The sequence below is a fragment of the Heloderma suspectum genome, chromosome 5 (assembly GCF_057233095.1).
Source record: "Heloderma suspectum isolate Gila_16-S chromosome 5, 16-S_ref, whole genome shotgun sequence".
In the NCBI taxonomy this organism is placed as follows: domain Eukaryota; kingdom Metazoa; phylum Chordata; class Lepidosauria; order Squamata; family Helodermatidae; genus Heloderma; species Heloderma suspectum.
Window position 1 is genome coordinate 86,180,135 of NC_139462.1, and position 22,902 is coordinate 86,203,036.

At 42.1% G+C, this 22,902-nt stretch overlaps 1 protein-coding gene across 3 annotated transcripts in view; it reads left to right on the forward strand.

Annotated features, from left to right (window-relative positions):
* Positions 1–22,902, forward strand: part of STOX2 (storkhead box 2) — a 206,985-nt gene that overhangs the window by 75,606 nt on the left and 108,477 nt on the right. Inside the window, exon 1 of one of the 3 annotated variants that reach the window (XM_084856529.1) lies at positions 15,723–18,888. The exons of 1 other annotated variant lie outside the window; for it this stretch is intronic. In XM_084856529.1, coding sequence (XP_084712655.1) covers positions 18,723–18,888 — 166 coding nt within the window. In that variant the 5' untranslated portion in view covers positions 15,723–18,722. Of the gene's footprint in view, positions 1–15,722; positions 18,889–22,902 lie in introns of those variants that run through there. One more of the 3 variants, XM_084856531.1, reaches the window with a different exon arrangement.

Genomic DNA, 22,902 nt, shown 5'->3' on the forward strand with positions numbered 1-22,902 from the left:
AGATATAACTCCACCTCCTGAAGTGCCATGGTGCCAATCTGAATTGGGGCCATGCGTGCTTACACAGAGGTAAAGAAAACTAGCAAGCATGCTAGATAGAATGTTTAGTTTGGCCCTAATAATTCAATTTTAATGTCTGCAGTATGCAGAAGTAATGTTTTTTATGGTTTCTGAAGTCTGCAATGACAGTTTACTGCCACATTTTTACAAATAATGAATATAAGAAGAGCCATGCTGGAGCAGACCAAAGGTCCGTCTAGTCCAGCATTCTGTTCACACAGCCGCCAACCAGCTGCCTGTGGGAAGTCCACAAGTAAGACATTAATGCAAGAGCACCCTTCCACTCATGTTCCCCAGTAACTGGTGTACATAGGCATATTGCCTCTGATACTGCCAGTAGAATATAGCCATTAGGACTAGTAGTGATTAATAGTTTTATCTTCTATGAATCTGTCTAACCCCCTTTTAAAGCCATCCAAACTGGTGGCCATCACTACATCTTGTGGTAGTGAATGCTATAGTTTAACTATGCGCTGTGTGAAGAAGTACGCCTTTTTATCTGTCCTAAATCTCCCACTCATCAGCTTCATGGGATGACCCCGGGCTCTAGTATTATCAGAGAGGGAGAAAAATGTCTCCCTATCCACATTCACCACACCATGCATAATTTTGTACACCTCTATCATGTCTCCCCTTACTCGCCATTTTTCCAAGCTGAACAATCCCAGTTATTGTAACCTTTCCTCATAGGGGAGTTGCTCCAGCCTCTTGATCCTTTTAGTTGCCTTTTTCTGCACTGTTTCCAACTCTACAATATCCTATTTTAGGTGCTGTGACCAGAACCATACGCAGTATGCCAAGTGTAGTTGCACCATAGATTTGTATAAGGGGGGTATGATAGTGGGAGATTTATTTTCGATACCTTTCCTAATTATGCCCAACATGAAACTTGCAAATATGTAACAGTATAGTGTTGGAGCAGGGGTACGCAACCTTTTCAACCCTGGAGGATGCATCAGTTGTCTGCTGACATGGCAGGGTTGCATGTGTTTGTCCTATAAAGTCATATACAACTCTCTCTCTCACGCATGCACGCACCCCCCCCAACCTACTTACCTACCTACCTCTCTCTCTGTCTGACACACATGCATACCAGCAGTAACAGGCCTTGGTCTTGCAGCAACAGCATCTGTTCCATATCACAGCATCAAGGTGCTGGAGTCACAGCCAACCCAACCTGCTCACCAAAAAAGAACACAAATGCTCTAGTATCAGGCTCTATACTTCTTGCTATAGAAGCCTCATTCCTAGAGTGTCCCTGGAGCATCCTAGGAAGCAGCACTCAACATTTCCTGCCTGCTTCCTAGGATGCTCCAGGGATGTTCTAGGAAAAAGTCTTCTCTGGCAGGAACAATAGAGCCTGTTCCTAGAGTGTCCCCCCCACACACACACTTTTTGGCAGTGGCAGATGCTGGAAGTTGCCAGGCCTGCCTGGGGCCCACAGGCTGCAATTTTTGGTGGATCTTGGTGGATAGTGGATAGATCCACTATCTTGGTGGATTTTTTCCATTACATAAGGAGGACCATTTGGTCATCTTTGTTTTGCACTTCTCATCTTTTGTATCCAGTTTCAGTTTAGTATTTAACTGAGCTTCTGAATCATTTTTGTTTCATTGTTTTTATTGTCCTTGAATGGTGGAGAACATGGTAACTCGTTTTGACTGAGTCCGTGGGGTCATAATTGTGCAAAGCAGTTCATGGGTTTTTCTTTTTCATCTGTTTACCTCAACAGTGTTTGTGCATGTATATACTTAATAGATCATAGATGTGTCCCTATATAAATTACATGCAAATATGAAATCTTTGACAGTGGAAGAAAACAGATTCATTAAAAGTTAGCAGTCCTAATATATTTGAAAATTAAAGAGGGACCTTATTACCCTAAGGCACATTCTGAAATGGATCAATGAAATGAATGAAAGATAATGGAATGACATTTATAACACTAGTTCTAAGCATAGCCCTCCCCGCACATTATTATCAGGTGATAGCTCTGGTCAGTTTGACCTGAGTCTGAAGAGTGCAAAAGGCTGCCCAGCCACACTGGAGAGCAGCTGAAGAAACATTTAACTTTCTCTGTTGTTTTCAGAGTATATCCTAAAGCTTATTTATCTGTTCTGGTAAAAATCTTATTTGGCAGAGAAAAAAATATTGAGTTATACGGGCAAACAGATGGTGCTCATAAATCTTGCCTAGTATGTAACGCTTCTTATGCTAATAATGAATTGTCCTCCTCCTTCTGTTTTTGATAGACCGTGACCAAAAGGTTTTTCTATCGAGAAAAAAAGAATAATAATAGGCTTACCTTTATTCTGGAATGGATTACTATTGCATTTCTGGATGTGGTTATTAAGGATTGTTTTGTACATGCAGACCTTTCTGGTTCACATTCCCTAAATGTGGTCATTCTCAGGTTCTTGCTTGCAGCTACGTGGAGATATGGCCATGTGAATGACAAGCGCACACATGTACACATCCAATGAACTTTGTGATTGCCACGGATTTTTTAGGAACTTATGAAGACATGCTGTATTTCTATGTCAACATGTATGTGCCTACTTGTGGTTTTCATATCTCAAAAGAGCTTTGGCTATTGGGTGGTATAAAAAATGTAATAAATACATAAAGAACTATGGGTGTGTTTGAGCTGTGATCATGCAAAATGAATTTGTTGCCATGTGACATGTGGTAACCCAGCTGTAATCCAAGGAAAAAATATGTATGCAAGAGGGGAAGCCTGCGTACTGCTGGAGGGGTTTTAAAAATATTTTTTGCCACAAGTTGCATGGCCAGAGAGGCTACACCCTTAAAAAAAAAACCTGATGGGTTCTTGTGCATGAACAGGCATGCTGCCTGCAGCACGTTCTCCTCTTCCACTTTAATGCACAACCCATGATCAGCTCCTTTGTAGATTGTGGAGTGCGATGTGTGAATCTGGACTGGTGGGTTATTTTAGGGGCTAAACAACCCAGCAGTTAACCCATGATCTGGGTTTACACATCCACAACCTATGAAGGAGCTAATCATGGGTTGTGCATTAAAGTGGAAGAGGTGCAGGGTGCATTCTTGTGCACAACAACCCATTGGTTTTGCCCCCACTTCACTTCTCCCTTCACATGAATGACAAAACAAGCCAGGAAGCTGCAGTTCACCCATTACATTCGAACTGGGGAACTATGGTTAATGATTTCCAAAGAAACCAGGATACAAAGCCATGTTTTAAAGTTGGCTTGGTATCCTGACATGTTCGGAAACTATTAACTATAGTCCCGCTTCAGATGTAATGGGATTAACTGTGGCTTTTTGGCTTATTCATTTGCTTGTGTGAAGGAAGGACCAAAGTGGCTGCAGGTGGGTGGATGAAAGTAGTACATATCTTGGCTTATTAAGCTAAAATTTGATTGACTGAATGCAGCCTCTGAGTTGTAGAGAAGGCTAAAATGTGGTAACTCTGCGCTGCTCTGAACTCCTTGGACAAAGGAGGAAACTAATTTGATGATAGATGTTATTTCTCCCAAGTTTGGAAGCTGACATGTTTTTTTTTCTAGTCCGAAGTCTACTATATGATAATTGTGCTGTTCTTTTCTAAATCATGACTGTTGTGAGATTTGTCAAAACGAAAATAATGTGTATTTTTCGTTCTGTGCTCCTCATTCAAACTATCATTCTAACTTCCCTTTCTTGCATGAAATTCAGTACTGCTAACCTCAAAAAAGTTACTGAACCTTGAAAACATGTCTTGATCAGTACTTATGCTGTCAGTAGGTAAAATTATACTAATTACTCATGATGTTCTAGCCCTTTTAGTTTTTGTGCTAGAATATTTGACTGCCAAAAAATAATATAAAATTACTTGGGGGTGGGGGGAAGTGCTATTAAATCATCAGCACTATAGTAATTATAATAAAAACAAAAGTAAATAAAAGAGTCATGGGTTCACACACATCTATGTCTATATATCCTGCTGTATTTCATGTTAAAAGGGAAAACATTTTAAAATGTTGATGTATGAACACATTTTCAGTTTTCTGTTTTCAGTCAGTTTACTTTTAGAAGTTTAACTATTGTATAGTTATCTACTATGGTCAGTGCAGATAGAACATTCACAGTCTCTTATCCATGGGACCAGGCAATGGACTTTCATGTTTTCTGCCTCCTCCTGTTTTCTGGCTTCCTTACCCAGCATTATCCATGGTGTCATTTTACATCTGCACAAACCTAGCCATGGTTGCAAATTAGTTTTGGATTATTTGTTCCAGTATGATGTACACATTTGGTACACTACAGCAACTGCCACTCACAGGGAATAAATCTGGCACTGATTTGGTGGTACAAATAGTGAAATATCCCCTTACCTCTGGAATCTCTCCATTTGCTCTCATCTCTTCTAATTTTTGTCTGCATGTAAGAAGGCTAGAAACATGATTCAAAAAATAAAATGAATATGCTATTCAAGATTTATGTCTTGAATCTGCATGGTCCTGTTTATAACGTGTGTGGGTGTATATGTTAGTATTTCACATTTCAAAGGGTGCAAGTAACCATGGATTTAAATCACCAGTCTTGAAGCTTGAAACTGCAGGAAGTTTTAATCTTGGCAGGTTTAATCCCACCCTTTTATGTTCAGATTAGGTACATCTGGGGATGTGCTGAAAGAATGCTAGCAGGAGGTTCTTTATGGACAGCTCAATAATAGTATCCATCCCCCCCCCCCCCCGTTATTTTATTAAAGGTTTTACAGTTAAGAGTCTGAAATTTTAAAAGTACAGATGCTAACGTGGTTTGGGTATATAGATGTGTAGCTTCTTACTCAATTTAAATATTTTCTTGGTGAAAATTGTTATTTGGACATAAGATCTTTTGAACATAAGCCTTTGATGGCTGCCACAATATTGAAGTCTATTTCTTTTAGAAGGGATAATTTGGTGTAGGTTATTAAAACACACACACTTTAAAAAACAACAAAGACTCTTGTGGCACCTTAAAGACTACAAATTTATTACCCTTTTTGGTGCCACAAGACTCTTTGTTGGAAAAGACTAACATGGGTACCCCTGCAAACACCTAAAAAAGTTCCTTCGTATCGTCATATGGCTAAGGATAAGTAACATAAAGCCTCTGGACCAATCCACTGTGCTCCAAATGCCTACCTAGTGAGGAGGCTGCTGTATGGAAATATCCACACAAGTTTAGTCATATATGACTACACAGCCAAAAAGCAACCATTGTTTAAAAAAAGAGCTGAGAGCATTGCATGGTTCACTTTTGCCAGATTCCATCTTTGGATGCAGTGCTTATGTGTAGAGGGAAAACATACAGGAAAATGTTCACAATTATGCAAGCATAACATGTGGCTTGTCATCCCTTGAGCAGCCCATGTGCTTCATTGTGCATAGTCTCTGGATATATGTTGTGTGGGTGGGTGAGTAATATAATTGTTATAAAACTACACTGAGGCAAAGTATCATATATCACAACTGTGCATAGAAAGCTAGGTTCTATACATAATTAAAAGTTAGGACCATCCCTTCCTTCAGGTTTATAATCTAAAAAATCACAAAAGACAAAAAGGGGGAGGGTGTTGGAGGGAATAGGGAATGCAAAGTAGTAGAGAAGCTGCAATGTTTCAATCCAAATGGCCATTCCTCTATGAATTGGTTTTCATGTTCAAGCTAAATAGACTCAGTTGGAATTAGTTGGCTACAGTTCTGAGGGGAGGGAAGAATGGCTGAATCTCTCCTTTGTCTTCTGTAGGCTTTACATGTGAAACTGTTTGCCTCATTCCAACCTCACTAATTTATTTTGGGCAATGCTTTTCTTTTGTGGTGCTAAAGCACCACTTGTACAATGATTCAAATAGTGGTTAACACTTAAAGTGTTACTGGCTATTGTATTATCCTTGCTACAGTACCATTAATAGGTTTAATTTTAATACAGTTTCCTGTTAATACATTTACTGATTTTTTCACAGTACGAGGGAAAACAAGGAATTTTTGGTGGCGTGGTTGTGAGTATCCACTATCCCTATGTTTTCCTTCCCCCCAATACACACAGTGGGGCTGTTCGTATGACACGACAGCCCACCATGGGTTAAATAACCTATGACGAGCTGTGGTGTGTTATCCAAATCGGTCAGTGACCTGGTTTGCATGATTAAATAACCCATGGTTGTTTGGGAGTACACATGAGGGAGGGAGCATTCTGGCTCCTGACTGCTTGCCCATGCCAGCACACTAAACATCCCTGTGAACATGTGAACCTGGAACTCTGGAATGTTGTGGGAGAAACAACACAGAGTTATAATACAAGAACAAACCATGGGTTCTAACTCTGGGTTGTTTCTCCATCAACAACCCAGAGTTCTGGCTTTGCATATCACAGAGAATAACCCAGGCACGGGGCATCCCTAGGTTGTTTAGCACACTGGAAGTGGGCAAGTGGTTGGGAGTCAGGACATTCATTCACTCCCTCCCAAACAACCCATGGTTAACAAACCACAGGTTCCTTAATCAGGCAAACCTGGTCTATGTCGGTCCCAACTCCCATAATTCCTAAGGTCATTTTTTTTTTTACATATAGAGTAATAGAAATGATATACAACAGCCTCCCCCAATCTGGTACCCTCCAGATGCATTGGACTACAACTTCCAGCATCCCCCAGCCAGCCAGACTGAAGTAGTCTAACACATCTGGAGGGCACCAGGCGGTGGAAGGCCAATACAGAAGATGTGGCACTTGCCTACCAACTACATGAAAATCTATTTATGTAAAAGAAAGTGGGAGAAAACATGGAATTAAAACAAATTACATAAACATATAGACAAATTAAATAGCAGTTTAGGCTGGGATGAACACTGGTCTCAACTTTGTCTTCCACAGTGTTAAATATCTATTGCACAAAAGGCCACAAATTGACATGTAGAAGCCAGCTGCATTGCCTATTATTTTAAATGACAACATGTTAATGGGAAGACTAGAAGGGAAGAAGATCATACATTTCCTCTGGCAAGTACTTTTACATGTTTTTATCTGTTGTCCATATATAACGGTAGACACCTGTCTGTCTCCCCCCCCCCCCCAGCCAATCTTCATCAAAGAGTTCACAGGCAAAGTGACTTACCCTGTGGCTTTTTAAAGCTACTGTCTGTAAAATCTTGTCTGTAACTGGAGAGCAGCTGTTGAATGTTGCAGCATTTAGCACCATGCATTAGTACAGTAATGTATTTTAGTTGAGAAACTAAAGAGAAATGATATAAAGCAAAAGGGACCCAACAGGTGGTCCACAGGCCAGATCAAGACCATCATATCTTCTGTCTGCCTCGTCACTGATTGGACTCTTCTGTTTTGTTTTTGTTTTTTGTCACAGCATCCATCACTATAGTGATGGTTACCTCCTGTTGCGGTAGCTTTGCTGCCCTCTTCCAAATGGCGGGTGGAGTAAATACTTGTGATGTATGGCTAAGATGCATCTCCGCAATACAAATGCAGGGAAATCACAGTGTGGATGTTTTCAGCTCCCCGAAGTAGGAGGAATGTTTATCCTGCATGCACCCTGACAATATGATACTGGATTGGAGGAAAACACAGTAATCCTGCCCTGCCTCATATGCCACAATTGCTATTAGCACACTGCATTGGTAGCATAGGGCATTTCTGCTGAATTTACCATTGTTCTCCTGTGCAATGTAAAAATAAGATGGATGGATTATAAGCAGGCCACAATCCTGACAGCCATTTACATGTTCTCAAAGCACCACACATGCAACAGGACTTTTGTTTTGTTTTCCCAATCAAGGATCCTTTCCAGCCCAAGCTCTTATCACAAGCAGTGCTTTTTCCCCCTTCAAATTTGGAAGAGTTTTTAAAGCACCTTGCAGTGCAATGTAGAGATGAGTTTGAGAAAAGAAAATGGCTCATTGTGCAACCTGATCCTTCCGCTGAGCTCCTCTACGTCACAGCCTTTGACTTGTATACAGCCCTGGAAAATTGCTACGCAGAAATGTACTGACAGCATCCTATCCCTATTTTTTGCTTAATCTCTACATTATATTCTACATGTTATGAAAGCGGGGAGTCTTGTAAAATCTTAAATCAGCCAGGTGAAATTTGAGAATATCAATGATGTCCACTTTACTCTAAGAATATCCTCTGTTACAGTGTCTTGGCTGTAGAGAGCGCTGACTTTTTCAGTACTGAGGGCAAAATCCATGATGAGCTTTGGAGACATGGTTAGTTTGCTTGTTTAATCACTTTCCTTTGCTCTTGCTCTGTGGGCACAACCTGCCACCATGAGCATTCAGAAGTGATTTCTGCTTTTAGCATACCACACCTTTTGTACTTCCATTTCCCATAACTCTGCCATTCCATTTCTGCCTGCCTGCCATACTTATTTCATCAGTTACTTGCCTTGTTCCCCAGGAATGGTGGTTCACTGTATGCTATTTATTTATTTATTTATTAGATTTATATCTTGTCTTTCCACTAAAATACTGCTCAAGGCAGCTAACAATAAAATACAGAGGAAAAATTTACAAAGTTACAATTTTATATTGTTAAATTTAACCCAGGTAAGATAGGGTTAATAGTATGCCAGAGAGGAAGTGAAAGGTGGGAAGGGCCTGAGTATGTGTGGGGATTCTGAGGTTATACAAAGGGTGAGATGACAGTTAGTCAGATAGGGTCTTGGGGATCCTGGAAGCAATATCTAGTTGGTGGGGTTTGTGTATAGTATTTTAGAAGGGGTAGAGTAGGTAGGGAAGTTAGGATCAAGCATTGATTAATAGCAATAACATATAACTCTTCTTGTTTTAAATTCATCTTTGTTATTAAAAATCCAAATTTCTATTTGTTGTTTGATTTTATGCTACTGTTACTATATCTATTTCCTGGTTACTTTTCCTGTAGTGGGTTGAGAAAACCAACTGAGCATATTAGGTCTCTCTGGAACCCAGCGAGAGAGTAAAAGGGCTGAAGCTTGTGGGACAGTGTGTACAGCTGTCCCAAAGTGAAAGCAGACGTTCCTGAGGGAGTTTCTTAGGAGGAGGCTGGGGAAAGGTGGAACCTCGGGCAGGAACGTCACAACCACCCAATACAATAAAACAAAAAATAAAAATAAAAGACACATAAAAAACACAATAGAAAGAACCCACCAGATTAAGACCCAATTTGGTAGCAAATCATCTTAGATGACAAAAACCTGTCTGAATAAAAATACCTTTGCCTACTGGCAGACAGATAACAGAGGTGGAGCTAACCTGGCATCCCTTGGCAGGAAGTTCCGGAGTCTGGGAGCTGCCGCTGAGAAGGCCCTTTCTCATGTTCCCATCAAGTGTGCCTCTGATAGTGGTGATATAGAGGGAAGGCTCTCTCCTGAGGATCCTAAAACCCAGGCAGGCTCATATGGGAGAATGTGGTCTTTCAAATGGCCTAGCAGTTTGCTCGAGAGCCCTGGTCAACAACTCGTTTTTAACTCGGGCTATGTTTTGAAATGAGCAAAGCCTGGGGGAAGCAGCAACATTGGCTCTACACATTGGCTGATTCCCACACAAACCAAGATACAAGGTAAAGGGTGCTTTAATCCAATTAAATGGAACCAGTTACCCAGGGAGGCAGTGGGCTCTCCCACACTGGAGGCATTCAAGAAGAAGCTGGACAGCCATCTGTCAGGGATACTTTGACTTAGATTCCTGCATTGGGCAGGAGGTTGGACTCCATGGTCTTATAGGCTCCTTCTAACCCTACTATTCTATGATCCTCTCATCCTCAGTGGAAACATCAGTAAAGGCTTTGGCAGAGCCTTTATTTTGGCATCTTAGCTACTTCCTCCTATTAACCTCTGCATAGAATTGAGCAACAGAGTGATGATGAAACTGATTATTTCTATCCATTCCAATCTGGTGTCATGGACCATTACACCAAACCCTTGTCCTCACAGGATCCTGACTCCTCAACATAAGAGGTTCCTGAAGTAACTGTTCGTGAGAAGATTTGGTTACAGAAAGGTGTCACAAGGCTTCCACCTCCTCAGGATTCAGTTCTCCAGGAAGACTCTAGGGACCTGGTGCCCTGAGTCCAGAGGAGGTTGCATTGCCATCTTCGGACTCTGAGGACTCCAGCTATGAAGACACCAGCATGCCATAGCTGAACCCCTAGTTAAGGCTCAGCTATGATCTGCTGCTTGTTGGAGCAACATACAGACAAACATGTTTGGCTTCCAGCTAGGGATGCAGGAGAAATGTGAGACGGACTAAAATGAGTTTGAATTTCTAAGAATCTGCTGCAGAGTGCCCTCCTCAGGCTGCGCAGACTCTGTGGACTTTGGGATTTTTTTTTACTTTCCCGAAATTTACACATATATATTCGTAGGAAAATATGCAAGTTTCTGCTGAGGATACATTGAATGGAATGGGGGACAATACGCTAAATGTTACATACTGAGGTAAATTATGTAAATATTTATGTAAATACTTACGTAATTATTCGTAGATTTTTCTGCATGATGAAAAAATTATTCTCATCCGTCTGTGGGCAGACGACGGAACAAAAGACACCTGACAATCGGTGAAACACAGATGGAGCAGATTTTACACAGTCTGTACATCCCTATTTCCAGCCCCAGCACCATTCTGAGCTCTCCATGGTGCTGTCCTCTTCCTGCTTCTGCCTCCCTGGGAAACATGATTTGCCCCAAATCCTGGTAAAGACCCAATTCATAGTTGAACCCTGAAACCCAGGCCTCACCAGCACTGGAAGACACTTGGTGTGACAGAGTCAGAACAGAATATCTGGGTCCTGGCCTGGTTTGGGGAAGAAACAACCTTGGTATGCCTTGATGGAAGTTCTGTGCCAAGAACTAGACAGCGTGAGTACATCCCTGTTGGTTCTGCTGGACCTCTCAATAGCAAACACTGCCATTGATCATGTTATCCTTCTGGGATGTTTGACTGATATGGCCTTGAGGGCAGGTCCTATTTGACTGAAAGATCCCAGAAGGTGGTTCTGGGGGACTGTTGCTTGGGTTCAGGGTTGTTAGCTTAAGGGCTTCCTCAGGGCTCTGTGTTATCCTCAGAGGTCACCTGGAGTTTGGGGGCTGGATCTCATCGCTATGCTGATGACCATCAGTGCTGTCTCTCTTTTTCAACTGGTGCCAATATGCTCTATGTGGAGCTGTCCTTGAAAAGCATCTGGAAACTACAGCTAGTGCAAAATGCAGCAGGCAGACTGTTGTTTGGTGTGTACTTTATAGACCATATATCACCAGTCTTGAACCAACTACACTGGCTTCCTATTTGTTTTCGAGCCCAGTTCAAGGTGCTGGTTAAATGGCTTGGGATCCAGATATCTGAAAGAGTGGTTCCTCCTTTATGATCCTGCCTGTAACGTGTGACCTTAATCAGGGGCCTTTTTGTATATCCCACCACCAAGAGAGGCTAGGTTGGTGGGTACACGAGACAGGACCATTTCTGTAGCAGCACCCCAACTATGGAACTCCCACCCTCTTGAAGTCAGTTTGGCTCCATCTCTACAGAGTTTTAGATGGGCAGTACTATCTGCACTGTTTTGCTGGGCTTTCATGGATTTTCATATTGTTCTGGCTTGTTTTAAAGAAAGTTTTATTTTGGCTTTTATTCTGTTGTGATTTCATTTCATTTGGCTTTAGTTTTACTCCGTTGTTATTTCGTTTGGTTTAAATTGTACATCGCGTTGAGGGCCCTGGTGGGTCGAAAAGTCATTTATTATTAAAAGTCTTTTAATAAAAATAACAGTAAGAGAATTCTATAAGGGTACCAAGAAAGAGGGAATTAAGGAGGCCTTTCCCTATAGCTGAGCTTGGAAGAAAGTGGCTGGAGTGCATATGGAGGAAAAGCTATGCTGGGAACTAGATGAGAAGTCTTTGGAAGCTAGGATTGGCCCTTTGCTCTCCAGGTGTGAGGGCCTACTCTAGTGTGTGCAACGGCACCCTGAAAACAGGTTGTGTACACCCTGTTCAGGTCATGTTCACATGAATAAACAGTTTCTGTGATCGGGTTCATGTGAACAAATGGTAGAGATGTGGACCCCTCTTAAGGACTGTGTATTCTGGTGTCCTTCTGATTTCACCCCTCTGTCACAGGGACAGAACATAATCGTAAACTCCAAGAGTATTAGAGTTTCTTAAACTGAAATAACGGTTCATGCAAACATGGCTTCAGATGTGGTTTACCTTTAGCTTTTTTTAAAATATGTGGTAAAAACTGTGAGCCTTCGTTGAGTTATGAAGGTTGTAACGTGTGAAATGTGTACTTGTGAGCACACGGCTTTGTAACTGGGTAATCAAGTTACCCATGCTCTGATTCCTCCAGTGTGTTTTTGTTTGTTTAAATGCGGTAAAAATGCGGTAAATACTTTCAGAAGAAACCAGAATAGGATATAGGCAGGATTTTTTTTTCTCTAAATGAGGGAAACTTAATTGACTAAAAATTGTGTTTTATAATAAAAATAAAAATAAACACATTGTAGAACAGAACAAAATCCATCCAAAGGATATGTGCACAGAAGCATTGCCTTCCTGTTACCATGTATTTCAGAACCTGAAAAAGGGAAAGAACTATGATCTGGAATAAGATTAAGAGGTTCTGTAATTAAATCTGGATTAGTACAGCAACATAATATACCTGCTGTCTTTCTGGAGGTAAGCAGCAGACTAACCTGAGGACATTTGAATGGCTCCAGCCTTTAAATCTGAAAGATCCTGATTTTGCACCATCAGCCTTGGAATTGTTGTGTGTGATTTTTTTTTAAAGGTTTAAAAATATTTTTTCAAACATTGTGTCCAAGAAGGTAGACTCTATAGCCTAAATGAACCAAACTAGCAACCGTAGTGCTAATTTAATTCCATCAGTGAAAATAATCTTTATGTTGCAATAAGTTATAGGCAGTCAAAAGATTGTGAGTCTTGCCCACCTGTTCCTTTTTTGTGGCACCTTTTGTATATCTGATCTAAATGATGATGATCATTCTTGAAAAGGAACAAATTAAGAGTATTAGCGACAAATGCCCCAAGTTTGGGACCTCCTAAAATCAAAGGATAGTGGTAGCCTGATACTGGGTCACTCACAAAGGCCATCTTCTTTTGAAAGGGACAGAGGGGAAATAGGCTTATTTCATTTGATCTGTTGGTACTGCCGCATTTGTGATTGCTATCCCTTGTGTATAGAAAGTCCCAATACAATTTTTCTGTATAAGAAATTCAGGCCTCATCTCTCATATTTCTAACCTCTCTACCTCTCTATACAAGTGGCAAATTAGTAGAAACTGTGTCAAAGACACCTGTAGTGATACTCTACAACACCCAGTGATGTCGGGCCATTTCTGCAATCTCCAATTTAAAACAGTCACCTATAACACTTACTGGGCAACCATTGCCCCCACATACCTAACCCTGGAAGAGGTAGATGGATGGGGAGCTCTGAATTCATGCTGCTTGAGCTTTTGGACAAAACCTGTTCATAATCTCAGCCTGGTCCTACAAATTAACGTATACAGTTTGAACCGATGAACTCTCTATGGGTTGAATGAATACTAACACTGAGATGCATATATGTCCTGCTGCTTTTTGCTCATTATTGAGTGGTGGCCTTGATCCCTGACCAAAATACTAATTTTAGAGGCTGAAAAAACTGCTGGTGCCGCAGTAGTGCTGTTCTAGCACCAGTTTTAAGACTGGAGAAGACAGCAGGAATTAACCCAATGTCCGAGGAACTGGTATGTGCAAGACAAAATAACATCATTCCCCTATTTCTTGTGTACAGTATCTGATAGTCAGAGGCATGCATTTGAGCACTGCATCCATTTGTCATGGCTAAACTCTTACCCTCTATGAATTTACCTAATCTGTTTTAAAAACTATGTTGTTGCAGCACACTGGGTTGCCATTCTTGGTGGGCTTTCTATTATGATCTATTTCCTAAGTAGTTGCAGCCAGCCTATGAGTGTGCATGTATTGTTAAGATTATATGTCCCCAGAGTGTATTACCTTGCACTTACTAGCAGCAAATTTTATCTGCTAGTTGTTGTTGTTGTTCAGTCGTTCAGTCGTGTCCGACTCTTCGTGACCCCATGGACCATAGCACGCCAGGCCTTCCTGTCCTGCGCTCTCTCCCGGAGCGTGCTCAAGTTCTGCTAGTATATCTGCTAGTATATCTGCTAGTATATTTTGTCTTATCATTCAGTATGGAGAGACCCCCTTGTATATATCTTTGTGTCTATTTTGAGCTTTTATTATTCTGTATACTTTGGTGTCTGCAAACTGTTAGCTGCTTATTCACTCTTGTGTCTAGATATGTTATGAATAAGTTAAGTGATGCAGATGTATATAGGACTTCCATTGTTGACTACTCTCTGTTAAAGAAGCTTCAATTTATTCCTTTCCAATTACTTTCAAAGTTGTACCTTTTAAATTCCTGACTTTTTAAAAGTGTTGAATACTTTGACAGTAAGGGAGACATTTTTTGTTGTTGTTAGCTTAAACAGTATGTGAATTTATTTACCATTCCATTACAGATATGCCTATTTATAATTAACTTTATGAATGTAGTGAGGACCTTGCACAGTTTAATATGATTTTAAGTGGGAAAACTGATGTAGCCTTTGACAGCTGGTTAATTTCTTGTGGTGACAATGGATATGTTTTGTTGTGTTGTACTGGAAACAAAAGACCACTGGGATTGAGGTGTCTTGAGTGGCAGAAATTTGGCAGCTTGACCTTGAAGCGTCAAAGACTTGCATTTATTCCCACCGACTTGTTTGGAGCAGTGACATTGACTGCCATTGATTATTGTGTCCCAGGGCTTTTCCATATGATTTTCTAAAGAGCCCCTACCATGATTAGCCTTAGCAGTATACTCTGAGTCTAGAAAGTATATTTAAAGAGATAGTTATGTTCTTGTATAATGGATGCACTTTTTCTGTTTGTAAAACAAGGAAAACTATTTGATGATTGTCATTGGTAAATTAAACTTGTGTTAATGGAAAAATCTACTGCTTGGCCTGTGTGATGAATTGATACTCATAGATAAACCAGGGAAGGCAAAGGATTTCTTTACCAATCTGTTATCTTGGCCGAGGGTTAATGTTCTGAACTCACTTCAACCTCTGACTTGTTTACACGTTCAGGGGTGAATTAGAGGTTGAATGAGTTGAAATAAGGTCCTAGCAATATCAGAGGTCCTTAATTCGCTTTTTTCTTTTTTTACTACTCAGTGAGTGATCAGCTGAAGAGCAGCAAAGTTATCTATGGAGGGTGGAATTTTAAATTCAGTAGAGAAATACAGCATCCCATGAATAACCCAAGACAGCAAAAAACTGGCCTGGTGTGGAATCCCATACAATTTGGATAGGTGCCATAGCTCAGTGGTGGAGATATGCTTTGAATGAAGAAGGCGCTAGGCTCGATCCCTGGCATATCCAAGTAGGGTAGGATACTCATGCCTGAAACCCTGGAGAGCTGCTGCCCATCAGTGTTGACAGTACTGGGCTAGATGGATCAATGGTCTGGCTCAGTATAAGGCAGCTTCCTATATTTCTATCTTAATAAGCTAGGATATGCATGGGCCTTTGCTTGTGCAGTTGAGCCATCCCTTCACTTCTCCACATGGTGATAAACCAGTGAGTCTTCAAGTAACCACAGCTTCCAATTTCATCCAAACTTGGAAACCATGATTATTAGCTCTGGAACAAGCCAGGATGTTAAACTATGGTTTGATGGAAACTACACTTAATTGAAGACTTCTAGGGTTAATTGTAGCATGTCGAGGTGGAAGGAAGGTGCTGTGTGCATGGGCTCTTTCATGGCTCATCTTATTAAACTGAGATATGATCATCTGAACCAGACCATTGTGCGTGACTCTGAAACATGCTTTGATTCCCCCCTCCCCACCTTTAGGTGTGGGTGTTTGCAGGATGACAACAGCGAGACAGCAAGGTCCTCCTCTCTGAACACTTGCTTCAATTTATGACACATCTCTGCCTAATTACTGTGACTTGCTGACACGGTGCTTGTGCACTGTTTCACATTGATTATCTCTATCCTGTGATATGCTCTTGGATCAGACCACAGGATGGAGAAATGGCTTATGAGTGACCTTCCTACTGATTTAACCTGAAAGGTTTTGCACAGTGGTTAGAAGCCGTAACAAGCAAATTTTCAGGTGACAACTTATGGCAACAAACGTGTGCAATGCTAAATATCCTTGGGCAACTTTGAAAGGAAGTATTTATGGCAGGGGTAGGCAACTTGTGGCCCTCCAGATGTTTTGTCCTACAACTCCCATTTCCCCTGACCATTGGCTATGCTGGCAATGGCTGATGGGAGCTGAAGGCCAAAACACCTGGAGGGTCACAAGGTGCCCACTCTTGAATGAAGTCATGTCTACAGAAATAAATTACAGGACATATAAATGACAAGAAACTTGTTCTCTGGAAGAAAGGAAGGGTATTCAAGTCTCACTATAGCCTTTCAGTAGCTCTGGGAAGCAAAAGCTTTTGTGGTAACCAGTGAGCCCAGTAGTGAAAATAATTTTTTTCCAGACTGATTGATCTGTAGCAGTGCATGTGAGAAATTCACCCTTTCAGCTCCACACAGGAAAGCCTTGTTGGAAATTCATTTCACCTCTATAGTCTACTTGCTTTATATCATTGTTCATATCATATAAGGACATTTGAAAAAAAAGTTTGGAGAGTTGAGTAACAAATGAAAGGTTAGAAATGAGTGAGGGTAGGGAGGCAAATATCTGATATGTTCAATAGTAAATAATGTTATTTCAAAATAGAAGTCTTGGCCTTAAGAGCTTTGTGGTTAAAAGCAGCATAGTTAAAATTCCTTTTGCAAGAGAGGTAAAGGTGGTGGTGGGGATATCCCTCTAAACCTCCAGACATAACAGTTATGCTCTTGCAGCTTGTGTGCTCTCTGGCAAACCACACATCTCAAAAGGAACCGGACCTCTCCTCTCAGTACGCAACTGTGTGCATTATTGTGCTGCAGTGATTGGCTGTTGGGCTAGGAATAGCTATATGGGAGCCTTGGCTTGTAAAAGAGATCATGGGCCTTTTTCACAGATCCTGTTTGGTTGGCAGTGTGCTCGTGGAGAGAAGGGCCAACAAAGGAGTAGCTGCCTCAAAGCAGCTCGATTACTTTGTCCTGGTGTTCCTCTCCAGATGTCAAATGAATGGGTTCCCTCCACCCCTCTTTCTTTGGGTGGGGGGTATTTTTTCTTTTCCTAAATCCGTTGTTTAGCACTAGAGCAAGCTGAGAAATCCTGCAAGCCGGCTTGGTTTCAAAAACGAAGAGTTTTGTTTTGTTTCCTTTGTGAGAAGGGAGCAGGAGGAGGAGGAGGAAGCTGGATTGCCCTTTAAAAACAACAACAACTAAAATTCAACTTTTTATGCAAATACGGGCAAGCTGATTACAGGCTGGGGCACAAGCCAAGGTCTGGGCGAGCCTAAGGCTAATGCACATGAAAGTGTGCCGCCTGACGGGCTCAGCGCGTCTGCCTTAAGACAGCTCCTTGATTAGCATAAGACTCGGTGGCTGCGTAGTTTCCTGCCCTTCAGTAGCGACCCCCTGTATGCCAGGCGGAGCGGAGCAGCAGAGGCAAGCCGAGCAGGCGAGGCACGCCGGCTTTTCGGAAAGCCAAACGCCCCCCCCCCCACACACACACCCCCTTCGGATCAAGCTTGCGGTCTGGCGGTCCCGAGGCTGCAGGAGCTGGCCCGGCTGACAGGCCGACGTAGGCGGCGCACATTGCGACGACGGGCAAATAAGCTGGCAGGCGGAGAGGACAGGCGACGTGCCAGCCGCAGCCGCAGGAGCGCGGAAGGGACGCGGGAGCCTCGGCCGTGATGCCCACCCGCCCCGGGCCGGCTTTCCGCGGCGTGCGGGCCGCCGTCCACCCGGAATGAAGACCGCGTCCTGCCGGTGCGGGGGGAGGCGGCGGGGGGGGGAGGCGGCGGTGCTGCTGCGCGCGGAGGAGGGCCGCCGGCCGGCCGGCCGCTGCAGCCATGATTCCTTAGGCTGCCTCGCCGATGTTTTGCTGGGGCCCCGATAGGCTGGAGGCGGGCAGGGGGGCTCAGCTTTTGGCCGCGGCCAGCACTCCTATGGCAGCGCGGCGTGGACGCTCCCTCGCTGGGCTTCCTGCAGCCGGTCGGGTCAAGCGCGCAGGCCGTGCGCTGCGCCTCGTCGGCTCGGGCCTTTTGTGCCCCGGCTGAGCCTTTCGGCGCTGAATCGAGCTATTGTTTGGGGCCCCGGAGCCTCCCCGCGGCAGGTCTCTTCCCTCGCCCCCGCCCCCTTTCTCGGGCTCCCGCCGCCGCCGCGACCTCCTCCTCGGGAGCCGCACGGTTTGCCTCCCCTCCGCTTGCTGACTCGGGGAGCGCCGAGCCGGGCCCGAGTGCCAATGAGGGGGGTGCGTTGTGGGATGTGTGTAAAACTGGATCTTCCGGAGGGGCGCCAGGGCACGGGCCTGCCGCTCGCTGCTTGACGATGGGCGAGGCGGTGGCAAAATGTGGCGTGCCGAGCCGGGCCGGGCCGGGCCTGTAAAGAGACGGATGTAAAACGAGGGCCGGGAGCGAGCCGCGAGGCCTGGCTCCGGCTGCTGCTCGCGCCGGGTTAGACTGCAGGTAGCCTCAACATGAAGAAGACCCGGAGTACAACCTTGCGGCGAGCCTGGCCTAGCTCTGATTTCTCTGACCGGGCTTCTGATCGCGTGAGGTCCCGCAGCGAGAAGGACTACCGCCTGCACAAACATTTCCCACCAGCTTTCCTTTCCCAGGCATCACGGGGCTACATGACATCAGGTCTGTAACACGGCGTGTGTGTGTGTGTGTGTGTGTGTGCGCGCCCGCGCGCGCGCATGTACATCTGTCTTGTTTGTTTCAAGGCTTGGTCTTGCATGTTTGTTTATCTCCCCTGCGCTGAGTAAAGGTTGTGCCTGATTAACACAGGTTGTAATGAATAATGCAATTTCTTTTAAAGCTCACATCCACCATTTTGTACCTCAGGAAGATTCACGGCAGGGCCTTCTCAATATGGTGTTTAAAGCCTTCGAGCCCCCCTCCCCCAAATATATATGGAGAGAAAGAGAGAGAAGTGGTCAGATCTGTATTTCAACAAATCAAAATGCCTGGGAGCTGTGATTGTGGACACACATCCCTGGGCTCCTCGTGCTGAAGAATGATTGCCAAACCAGATATTGTCGCCTAATCTAGCTAAATGCAATTATCTCAATAGACATGTCTGTGTTTCATTTTCTAAACAAAAAGTGTCAGTGCCATTGTGGCCCTATGAATGTGGTTGCCTTGTTCCAGTTGACTGTTTTGTCTGGGGAAGTTCTTTTTGGAGATAAAAAGAGTATAAATGTAAGCATTTATATGTAGGGAGGACAGAGTGTCTGCGGATGTGTATCACATGTGTATGTTCCATCTATTCATTGCTTCAGTGGAAGCTCTTTAGAAATAATGGATACTGCACCAACATGTTTGTGCATGCAAGGCAGGATAAGAGCACAAATGAGATATAACAATAAAGTGTTAGAAGATTATAAAAAGGGGACGACTTCCTCTTGTAATCAAGAATTATGGAAGGAAATGCCTCAAATTGTTCCCTTAAAGTAATGCCTGTATTTCATTCAACCTATGATGGCTTTTAATATTCAGACATTCAAGAGAGAATGAAAATAATATTTGAGAGAATGGTGTAGGGAAGGGCAAAACATCCTGGAAATCTCCTTTGTTGTTTGAGTGCTTTGTTAGTGTGACAGTCAGATATAACCGTTTCATTGCCATGATGTCAAATAACCATTTATTATCAAGGTTTATTTTTCCCCGTAAAGCTCACTTTAGCTTAAAGAACTGAAGATTTATTGAACATAGCTGCAAAGGTTATCCAGCGCCCTTCTTTTCCCCATCCCTGGTTTTAAGCCAAAGCGAGTGGTTGTCAGTAACTTACCTACTTAACTCGATCCCTTTTTCTTTCTAATAAATATGTCTCTCTAGCCAGCAATGGATTCCAAAGACTTAAGAATCTCTTGTGAACATTCTTTTGTCAGCAACCATAAACATAAAGGAGAAATATTTTATGGGCATATTGTTTGAATAAGTTTTGGTCAACAGGCGTTTCTGTTTCCACAGAAGCCATGCATTAAGAGAAATGACAATACTTAAAGAACTGAAAAGCAGCTATATCATCTCGAGTTTGATTGCTGCACTACATTCAGTAATACACCTATGACAAATCTGCCCTTGCTGTATACGGTGTTCATTATCACTTAATGCAGGGTGTTTTGTTTTGTTTTTAGATTTGGGACATTTTAGATCAGAATAATTAGATCACATCTAACTGTGTTGTCAGTTAGCTTTGTGGAACTATATTAAGACTGTTAAAAAGAACTATCAGGTTTCTTTGTTTTTCTGGAAATCAGTCTTGTCGGTACAGTTATTTTGCAATGTATGTATCCCCCTAAGAGTTTTATAGCAATTAATATGAATTAAACACACACAATACTCTGTATTCATAAAAGCAGAAACTTGAGAGATTGTATGATCCAGCTTGATAATCATCAATATCGACTTGTCTGTGTCTGTGTGTGTATATAGATATAGATATATAGATATATATATGTGAACTTGTACCTGTTTGGGGGATGGGATGCCTATTGTGTCATAACATTGTAAATGGGATGTTACATCCCTGAATATCCTGGAGGCAATGATCTGCAGTGCTACAGTGCAAGAACGTATGGTGTGTATTGAGGGTTGAGTGGGGTGGGGGAAGAGCGAGCAGGTGACAAATCCACTATGAGTAATACTCTATAATTGTTAGGAGTATAGTGCAAGTATCAGTTGAAAGAAGAGTGATGTAAAGCAAATCTAGCATGTGACACTGTAGCTGGAAAAGTAATTTTGGCCTCATTGTGGGTTGACTTTTTTTTTTTTTTTAATGAACTCTGTCCTTTGCCTTTCCAAATATTGGTTTTGGGAGGAATGGGTACTGAATCTAAACACTCTGGCAATTTTAAAAGGAAGCTCTCTTCCTGACAGGAAATCTATAGGAAGTCTTCTTGCATAAAAGTTGCAGTGACTGTGAATACAAATGCTTTCTTTGTCACCCAAAATGTTTTACAGGAGAGAGAGCCTTGACATGGGGGCTTTTCAAACTGCTGCATTCTGTTTGTCTAGTCATTTAGCCTAATCACACTTAGTATTGTTGTGGTCCCTTTTAAATAAGTGCTATATTGTTTGAGAGATGGAAGAAAGTGCTGCTTGTTTAAGGTTGATTCTTTGTCTCCCCCCCCCCCCCGCGCCCCCCTGCCGGAACTCATTATTATTTACTGAGTCTTTTTCAGATGGGGCATCCTAGAAATGTAAGTTTATTAAACCAGGCCTAATTCAAATTTTCTTTTAACTTTTTATATGGTAGAACACTCATAGTAAGTGTTTCTGTAAGTGGGTACAAGAGTACTGAGTACAGAAAAACGTCTAAGATATCTAATCTGATATGCTGTTTTTCAAATGAATCTTTAAATAGACTAGCATTTTTAAAGTATTCATAATAAATAATAATGCACCTGAACATTGATTTACGGTAAGGAACTTCAGTGCTTAGTATTAACATTTTGAATATTCTTCAGAGTAGGCTACTCATAAACAGTAGATGGTATTGACAAAGCTGATTGCCAGCCCATGAAAGAAACAAATGGATAAAGTGAGATTTTCACGGTGAACATGGATATAGGGAATTGTGCCTAATAATTTCTGTCAGTGGATGCCCTCTGCTACAATCCAGAGTTTCTTTAGGCTTCTGAGTAACCACAGGGTTCAGAGGCCACATAGCTGGTCTATTGTTCATGCCAAAAATATAAATTTCCCATAGGAAAACTCACTAGCTTTTATGCCTTTCAAAGAAATCAAAACTATAACAATAAACATGTTTGACCTTTGCATTTAGAGAGATTTTGAATAGACCTAGCCTAATAAATTTTGTAACTTGAAAATGAGGGAAATGGGTAGATACTATAATATTGACAAATTGTTGCAAACCAATGGAAAAAGTTGTGCTAAAACAGCAAAGCTGATGGTATGCTGCTTTTACTTCTGAAGAGCGGGCCAGGATTAAAAAAAAAAGCTTCATCTATTATGTATTTGTACTTAATCATGTGTTAGAAACCTCTTACTTAAATTTAGTGGAAGAAGTTGAGTTCTAGTTAAGAGAGCCTACGCATGTGCTGCTACATATACAATGAGAAACTGATATAGCAGATTTAGATTCCTTATGAGCAGAAAACATTTACATCCTCATGAAGCTGTTTCAAGAAAGGTTGTAGGGATTCTTGGCAGTGTATTCACATGTGGTAGAGAACAGTCTATCATTTTAAACTGAACAGCTGAATGTTCAGAAGAGGAGAGCTTGAATGAAAGTCTTTCTGCAGTTGTCTACTACCAGAATTGTTACTCGTTTTTTTTTAAGCAGACTTAAAATTGTATTATTAATAGCTAAATTTTGTTTTGTGACTTTTCCCCATTGCTACACCAATCAGTGGTTTGGGGTTGTGAGGAAGTATTTAAGGGACCAAATTCAAGTCTTAACACAAAGCCAAAGCTTAATGTTGAGTACTAATTTTGTTAATGAACAAATAACCTACTTGATTGTGTTACGTTCACATGGTGTGTACATTCAAATGGAAAGCAGCCTTTTAGGTGGTGGTTGTTTTAAGTAGGAGCCCAATAGTGCTTTGAGGAAGAAATTCATACTGACCTTCTTAGCTCAATTTAAAAATAGGTGATGGTTTGTGTGCAAATAAATAAACATGTTAC